The sequence below is a fragment of the Cyprinodon variegatus genome, unplaced genomic scaffold, assembly GCF_000732505.1.
Source record: "Cyprinodon variegatus isolate N-32 unplaced genomic scaffold, C_variegatus-1.0 Scaffold159, whole genome shotgun sequence".
Classification (NCBI taxonomy): domain Eukaryota; kingdom Metazoa; phylum Chordata; class Actinopteri; order Cyprinodontiformes; family Cyprinodontidae; genus Cyprinodon; species Cyprinodon variegatus.
This window is the reverse complement of record NW_015150612.1, coordinates 1,022,271-1,031,730: the sequence shown is the minus strand read 5'-3', so window position 1 is coordinate 1,031,730 and position 9,460 is coordinate 1,022,271. Positions and strand designations below refer to the sequence as shown.

Genomic DNA, 9,460 nt, shown 5'->3' with positions numbered 1-9,460 from the left:
GACCAGTTTGCTAATGAGGAGTGGGCCAAAATACCTGCTGAGAGTAGCTGTAGTCTCATTAACACTCTATCCTAATAGGATGGGATAGACAAGGTTGATCTTTTTAACTTCTGCTTAGTTAGCTGCCACTTGTTTCACCAGTATGAACCTAGAAGCCATTCCCCCTTTTTTAAGACCCTTCCATCCCTGAATAGATATGGAATATGTGGTATTTGGCCTTGCTTTGTATACCTGCATGTGTATTTTAGGTGCTGTCTCATGGGGTTTTGGTAAAGGTCATAACTCTGTTCTTTTGACCCTGAGATATTGACTTAAAATCATTATGCTCTAATTCATTGCTGTGGCTCGTTTTTATCAGTGAAATAAGCAATGTGCCTTTTAGCAGAATTTTCTTCCCCCTGTATGTTTCACTCTATCAGTGTGGTAAAGAGCTGGTAGAGCTCGGTTTCAAAGGCGGGATGAACAAGGTCGACGTCATCAGGTTAAAACCAATCAGACGGGCGTGCTCCTGTGGCACAGCGGTTAGCGTGTCTCATGTACGATCCAAGAGCTCAGAGGGAATACAAGTGGAAAAAGTAGGTTATCGCCACATAATGTAGCATTTAGCTAATGTTTTTATTTTTTTTATTTTACAACTGTAGCCTACAGTTGTTGCATTTAAGGCACAAATATGTTCAAGGCACAAAAAAATGAATATATATTTATTTTTACAGTATGAAGGTAAGCAGGACAGGCTTATGTTTAAGCATAATTTGTTATTTTGCATTAAAGTGAATTGCTGGTTAATAATTTGTTTTCCATGTGTTCATGTAACTCGCAAATGTTCATCTATTTCAAAGCAGATTTGTGTCAAATAGTTAAGAAAAATAATTTCACACACAAAGGGGGGCTAAAAAAAAATCACCACCCCAGGAGGGGTAAAGGCAATCGGGTCAGCTGGCACGCACATGAGTTGTCCGGTTTTTCTTTTTATGAACAACCTTAGCCCCAATGTGATTCAGTCTGGCTGGTCAGACTAGTTTTCTGTTGCTGTTTGGTTGTAGTTTACCTTGTTGCTGCCTTCTCATGGTTTTCCTCATAAAATACATGATTAAAATTACAGCCTTAAACTTCTTCTCCAGTTGAGATCATCTGCCCAGTTTTAATATTTTGTTTTGGTAGAATACAACACCCTGATTTCTTTTGCAAAGTATGTTGGTATTTCAATAATCAAACCATAGTTTGCTTGGGTTCTACAGCGATAAAGCTGCTTTCTGTTGGACATTCAACTTGAATTCATTTGATTATCTCTGTGCCGTCAGGCATCAACTCTCTCCTACTCACACTCAGTATTCATGAAACGTGCAGATTAAATCACACAGATCTGCATTTACAACTGTTCCTGATTCTAATCACCAAGTGAGGAGTGTTGCTTTATGGAAATGTGATGGTTTGGATGGCGAGGGTTTGACTCTACCTCTCAGAGGTCGGATCCTTGCAGTTGAGCGGATACTTCAGCTCGATGACATGGCCGTTTCTCTCGCGCAGTAGGTCCTGCTGTTCAGTGTAATACTGCACAAGCTCGGCTAGCGTGGCGAACTTCTCGCCTCCGTACAGGTCATAGTAGTCTCCAGAGTTCTGGATCTTAATGTGGGTCACCTCATTGTTGCGCCTGAGGAGGACAAAAAAAATCAGAACTGATGATTTGCATTGGAAGAGCGATGAAATGGCCTAAAAGGAGTATTTTTCTCTTCACATTTTTCCCTTTTTTTCACAGTTACCCAGCAGAAATGCAAAAAAAAAAAAAAAAGTACCTCACAGACACAAACAGCCACCCACACACATGCCCATGCAGTATAGGCTCACACAAAGAAAATCAAGACTTCGCCCACACCCGCTGAGCAGAAAAAACACACGAACACATTATATGAACACGTCCAACTTATCAAGCCATCTGCTCCTCCTTCCAGAACAAGCAGATCACGTCATATCATTTTAGACTGTTATATAATCTAATTTTCCTCATATTTTTAGCGAATTACTTGTATTTGAGGACTTCTAAGCAAATTCATAAACACAGGAAATTAGATGCTACATATAATTAAAAGGGAAACGTTAAAAGGTTTTTCTCTTTTAAAACATAAAATGGGTTGTATGCATTTGGTATAACCCCTCACCTAAATACAACCCAGTGTGACCAGTCACCTAACTAGCAAATAGTCTTCTTATATTAAAGGGGAACGCCACTTTTTTTTTTTTTTTAGATTGGGCCCTTGATTTTATGTTTCACATCATGTTCTACTCACCCATATGAGTTTAGTGTCATTTGGAGCCGTTTTGAAGATATTCGGTTAAATTATATCCAAGTAACGTCTTCCTATGGGCAATGGCTTGAAGGAACAAACTAAACTGTTTATAATTTATTCTTTATGGTACGCCAGCATTCATAACATATAGGCGAATTACTGTCCCCCAGACATCCGCGATTATATTTTTTATATTTACATTTTTTTTTTAAAACAAAGCGGAGTGTGTATGACGTCATCCACGAGCGCCAGCTACCGTTCATTCATCCTTTTCGCTGAACTGCTACTAGTTTTCTCACATGCCCGGAAGATGTCTGCATGCGCGGATGACGTTACATGTTATGAATGCTGGCGTACCATAAAGAATACATTATGAACAGTTTAGTTTGTGCCTTCAAGTTGTTGCCCATAGGAAGATGTTACTTGGATATAACCTAATGGAATATCTTCAGAACGTCTCCAAATGACACAAGACTCATATGGGTGAGTAGAACATGATGTAATAACGTAAAATAAAAATAAAAACAAATTAAAAAATTTATTCCCCTTTAAATGTAGCCACAGCTATTCTGTTTCAGTGGCTGCATGTTGTTACTGTTTGTGTTTTAAATACAGATGCCTATATGGGTATTTATCATGTGTCTGCACTTTTGGCAGGATTCTGATTCCATACATTATCTAAAATAATAAAGGGCATGGAACACGAGAACGCCCACCATGACAAGCAAGTTGGGGGAGTGTTGACCTAGTGGTTAGAGCAGTGCACTTGTGCTTTGAGAAGGTTGCAAGTATCCGGTTTGAACCCCACAGCCTGAACTCTGGGTTCCTGAGCAAAACCTTTAACCCCACACTGCTCCCAAGGTGCCGCACAATGGCAGTTCACTGCTCCCCATGGGGATCGGTCAAAAGCAGAGAGTGAATTTCCCCATTGTGGGACAATAAAGGGATTTTCCTTACATTTGGGGAGTGGCGGCTTAGTGGTTACGGCATAGAACTTGGAATCCTGAGGTTCTTATTTCGAGCCCCACTCCCACAGACTGCCACTCTGGGTCTCTGAGCATGACCATTAAAAGCTGGTTATCCTCCCGCAGCAGTGTGTCGCACAGTCGCAGCTATTTTTGATGTATGCCAGAATTGAAGCGTGGTCTGCTCTATGTTATGCCACGCCACAACGCAAGAGGGACAATCAGGAACTAGCTGTGGGTCTAGATACGGGCAAGGAGGTGAGGAAGTGGGGGCAAGGTTGTGCCACAACGGAGGGACATGAGGATGAAAAAGATTGGGGATCCAGGTGGAAAAAGGGTCCCAGCGTTGTTGCGCACCTCGCTCTTCTAACTGGTCCATCTTCACGAGTCGTTTTTCACAATGGCGGTCATACAAACAAAACAAGGCAGTAAGGTACCAAGCAGAAAATATGTATAGAGTAGAGCAGATGCAGATTTGACTAATCAGAGGCCTCCTGTCTGCGGTCACCTAAAATTTGGAGAGGTGCACCAAAGTGTCTGCAGAGAGGGCTGGGGGACATCTGCGTTAACACACATGCAGACGACCTGGTTTCTGAGTATAAATCAGTACAAATTTACCAATGCACAGGTAAATTTCTCCAATGTGAGATTAATAAAGCTCAATGATTATTATTATTAAAGGATGGCACTATAAGAATTGACTACACTGTAACTCTGGAGGAGCCGGAAATGTCCACAGCTCAGATGCAAAACACAGTTTTCATGACAACTAATCTGCTTTAAGCAGAAGAGAGGACCTTTGTCCAACAAACACAATTAAAACCCTGCTTGCAGTATTTGAAGGAAAAGAAACAATGAATACATACATTAGTGTCTTCAAAGGGATTCATTTTAGAAAATGTCTTGAAGGCACTGTAGCTAAGATTAGTCTCTTTTTTTTTTTTTTTTTTTACTCATGAGCCATGATTGCTGCACCTTTGTAGAGAGTGAGCATAAATCTGATAAGCCGTGCAACATTAAGGGAGCGCTTTACATATCTAAACTACTCTCACCCCCTTGAATAGGTATTCACATCTCCACACAGACCTAAACATTCCTCTGATCCATAAGATATGTGCCTGAAAGCAAAACAGCAAAGAGAAGCTGCTCTACAGCTCACACTTTAATGCATTCCTTTTTTTTTATTCCCCATTTTTCAGCTTGTGCTTCAACATTTTGCTAGAAAATAAAATGAATTAATTTTTATGTACAAAAACATAGAAAAATCTCAAGAAAACAGACTGAGAAACCCCAAGAGAGCGCAGCTAGGCTGTCAGTCCTATCTCTCTAACTGATCAGCAGCTAATGGTAATATCAAATGACCTATTTCGCTGCAGTCTTCATAGGTTTTTTTCTCTCTCCTTCTTCACACTAAGAACACAATAAATCTTCCCATCCATTCTTGTATTTATTTGTCCCATAATGCATCTCTCCCTCATTCCCCATTCGTCTCTCCTTGTGTTTCCTGGTAATTGCTTTATGGCTCTATTAGTGGCTGTTGGCAGGTTGCCACAGGTCTATGGCCCTGTTACAGGCCCCTCCTCTGCTCTCAGGTCAAAGCCCCCTCTTTCCTATGGAGTTTAACACCATTAACTCTGGAATGAGGCAAACATATCCTATTAGATTCCCCTTCTCTCCCCTGCTCTCCCACTTTGACAAACTGATAACCTTTATGGATTTATTGCAGTTAAAAATTCTGGGAGGTCAGCGCACCATTGATTTTAGTATAAGTCGTCCCATTACAGATATAAGTGCATATATCGGGATATATTAATGATACTGTGTAGAAAATTTGAACATTTCTTTAATAACATGTTTTCATTTTTTTATAGATACTTGCTAAAGTGTTCATACCTCGTGACATTTTTCAAATTTTTTCACACTGCCTAAGGCCTCAATATATTCTAGTGAGGATTTTTGTGAACACAAATCAGTGCATAATTTTGAAGTAAAAGTAAGAAACATGATAGATCTGGCAGGCTTTTGCATTCAGACTCCCTGATTCTTTGCTTTCTAGAACCAGGTTTAGCTAAATTTCCAACAAACACGTCTTTAGGGGGTTGTTGTTTCTACGAAAAAAATTATGCAGAAACAGAGATGTTTTTCACCTTTTTTTTCTGGTTGGAAATTCACCCTTTGTTCTGAATATGAAAATATACACAATAAAAAAAATTTAACTGTGTCAGCTTGACCGGGAGAGAACCAATATTTAATGGAGAGGCTCACACTGAGCCTGGTTCTGCTGGAGGTTTCTTCATGTTAAAAGGGAGTTTTTCCTCTCCACTGTCGCTACAAGCATGCTTAGTGTGAGGGATTGCATCAATACAATCAACTGGGTTTCCTTAGATAGAAAACTTTGAATCAATTTGACTGGATGATCTGGTGAACAGTAAAGTGCCTTGACATGACTTGTGTTGTGAATTGGTGCTATAGAAATAAACTGAATTAAATTGAATTAAATTGAAGACAAAGCGGAAGTTTGAACTCCAGCTTGTGCACACCAACACATTCTCAAACTAAGAAAGCATGTCAACAAACAGCATGTTATACCAAACTCAATTCAGGTGACATGAAGAAAGGAACTATGAAAAGGGATTATTAAGAAAAAGAAGCTAAATTAATTTACATACAAACCTACACCAAAACAATAAACTATACACCCAGAGCAAAATTTACATACATAGAATTCAATACAATTAAACAAATCTAAAGTAAATCAGAAAAAGCCCCATCGAATTTAACAAAACTCTTCTAAAATTAACCTCTTGGCCTTTTTGGTTCGCTTCAAGTGCATTCCAGCACTTTGCTGCCACGCCCTGCTGAGGAGCCAAACCAGGAAAAGGCAGGTACTTTAACTTAACATAAAGATAAACTAAGGAAAAATAGTTTACATTAATGTTTACACTTCTTTCCAGAGGCAGGATGGCCAGTTCTTCTGCAACAATGCATGCATAAATGTCCAAACAAAACTACAATAAAGAACTCAAACAACCCAACTATTTGTTCCCACTTAATACCACATAACACAAAATCAATAATCATATTTTATGGGACTCCTGGTCCCCATTACATTGTGATGTAATGATAGCTCTGAGGAGCTGCTGACCGAGGGAGTGGGAAAATATGAAAGGCTGCATCCATCTCCTCCTTTATCAATCAAAACATGCCACTTCTTCCATTGTGTGTTTGTTCTTTTTTTTTTTTGCAGACGTAGTGTTAGCCACAATGAAAGCAGATTTTTCTTGCTTTCACCATTTCAAGAACAGGAACAAATTTCTTAATTCTGCAGGATTGAGGGCGTAGACCAGTTCTCTGACTAATGCTGTCACTTTAAGAGTACGGCCATGTTTCTCAGGTTTTCATTTGTGTCCTTATATCTTTAGATGATAGCTTAAGATATCGCTTTATGACCTGTGGAAGTGTGTTTTTCCTCTGCTTAATTGGGGTGAAAGGAAGGCTAGGAGTGATAAAAGATAAGTGTTTAAAGTTTCCTATCATTCCATGAACAGAAGACACCTGTTCTGAGTGTTTATCTGGCTAATGAAAAATGTATGTCCTTGATGAACTGAAGTTGTTTCCCTCCAAATGTTTGTTTGTGAGGAAGTTCTTTATGGGTTGGGATGGTCCCAAGGGAGAGTGTGTTGGGATTTATATAGTATAAATGTGTGTGCTGGGTTTGCCGCAGTCAGAGCTTTTCTCTCCGTCTAAGGACGTAGAATAAAGTTGAAATTTCTCTTGCAAGAATCTCCGTTTCTCCACAACTTCACAGACCCCTAACCTTGCTCACCCCTGTTTGGATCGTTCTCTCTGACCTGCCTGCTGTTTCTTGGTTGTCATAATGCTGTTTGCTCACTTCTCTAACAAACTTTTGAGTAATTAGCAAAAAACCTGAATTTACGATGAGAGGTTTACTGCCTTCAACCTTTTAGGGTCACCAGTTCATTACCATGGATGCACAACACGTTACGCAGATTAAACAAGAAACACTTTTTGTCATTTTCATCCAATCATGTTTTGATCCACTTTGTGTTTACCTGTCATAATAAATTCCAAAAAAACTCACAAAAGATTGTGACTGTACCAAAAGAAACACTCTAAAAATGATGCTGCGTTTTCAAGGAACACATTTTTTTATCTATTATCTGTCATTATTTATATATTATATATATAATTAATATCCTAACTTTCCTGTTTAATCTGTATGTAGCTTCCATATTTATTTATTTTATAGCCTCTTACAATTACTTTCTGTTTATAAATACCATTTATAGTCCATACATTCATAGTCATGTAAATAAATATCCTGTATATCACTTCTGGATAGATGCAAACTACATTTCATTGCTTTGTACTGTAAGTGTAATGACAATTGAATTGAATTCTATTTTTAGCGTCAAAATGGTGTCCCAACGCATCATCTTGGACATTTGTCCACATTAAGGTTGGATGTATGTTCAGAGCGTTTTTGAGGCCCGCAACGTGCAGCAAGCAAAGTGTCTATAAAGGCATCTGACAGTTCTCATTTTTCAACTCCATTGTTGCAATTTTGGATGTGCTTAAGCCGGTCAAGGCCTAAAAGCTCACAACGCACCGTGCCTAAAGCTTAAAATGCTTTGAGCAGCGCAGGACCTCTTGACTCCCCCTGATGTGCGTCCTGCATAGACTTTGCATGTAAAGCTTCTAACACGCAAAACAAATTTAGTCATAAAGTAGTTTAAGAATACTTTGAACTACATTGTACCACTACCATCTGTACTACTAACCGATGAATATGTTTATGATTGGCATGTTATCATATTATGTCTTTATTTATAGTACAACATGAAAACTAATTGTCTGAGAAAGTTTCTAACTTCTCTAGAACCTAAACAGACTGGCAACACTGAACGCCAAGAGCGAATTTTAACTGGAAGCCAAAACTTTGACCAACTTCTATCCTCAATGCTGCAGCACACTCCCCGTCTTACATACATAATATAATACAGTACATAACAGTGCATTACGATCACCCATGCATGTTTGTCTTCCTGTTTAAGATGAGCCTACATTTGCGAGATAAGGTTTTTTGTCAAAAGCCAACTTCACAAGCTTGCAAAGTTAGGTTGAAAGTGATCAATCTCCAGTGGTTTCGGCAGTTTAATCTTAATCGTGAAAATAAAAAAATCAATTAGCTAAGAGGAAAAATGCTGTACATAAAGATGAGCTGAAGTTCACCCACCCAGGAATTTTGGTTGACTCCTCTTTATCTCTAAATCGTTCATGTTTCTTTACTCCTATGTTTCCTCCATAGATCATCGTTAGGACTAAGGTCTGCAGATGAGCTGTTTTTACAGTTGCAAGCCCTCAGGCACCATAAAAGTGATACCATCTGAGCACAACATCTAAGCTGGATCAGAGGAAGTTACCCAAAGGAGGGGGCCATGATAAACGACAGCCAATCAAAATGTTTTAACCACCGAGCCCAAAAACCCACAGTTAGCTCTGTTGATAATCTGCCTAATCTGAGCTAAAACCACTGAGCTTCGACATTAATGAAAGGTCGGATTAGCGGTGAAATAACATGAGCTCGCTGTCTCGTTTTTCAGCTGTTTGTTTAAACATCACAGACAGGGTTAATGCACTGCTCATAACAGCTGTTTGGATTTGAGATTTCCACATCTAAAAAAGATTATATTTTATTATTGCCGGGGATACTGAGATGAGTAATGTGGTTAAACTATCTGCCTGCACTTTAATCCTCCACATAAATCTAAAATATAACGCAGGGAGGATTTAACATCTTTATAGAAAAAAAAAATCTGATGGATTTTCAGCCGTTCCCTAGACAGTGAAGTCAATAATGATGTGGTGCCAAGCTGACCACTGAATAAACCAAACCAGTCAACATTGAGCTATAGCTGTGATTTAGCACCAGGACTTTTTATTGGACTTAAGATGCTTCTTTAACCCCTAAAGGGTGGGCTTTCCTTCCATCTGTGGTGTTCTAGCTGATGCAGGAAGGTTCTAATATTACTTTAATAGATGTTTCTAATGACCCTTCAGTGCAATCCAGGTATTCTTTAATCAAGTATGAAAAACAGGCCGAAGCTATCATGTTTTCAGCTCTGTCAACCGAACTCGAGTTGAGGGGGGATGAGGAGGTATAGCATTGCCCTTCTTAAAAAAAATCTT

At 39.1% G+C, this 9,460-nt stretch overlaps 1 protein-coding gene across 1 annotated transcript in view; it reads right to left on the bottom strand.

The window, feature by feature from the left end:
- Positions 1-9,460, bottom strand: part of LOC107086704 (tyrosine-protein phosphatase non-receptor type 11-like) — an 82,817-nt gene that overhangs the window by 28,165 nt on the left and 45,192 nt on the right. The window contains exon 3 of the mRNA XM_015377820.1: positions 1,457-1,651. Coding sequence (XP_015233306.1) covers positions 1,457-1,651 — 195 coding nt within the window. The remainder of the gene's footprint in view (positions 1-1,456; positions 1,652-9,460) is intronic.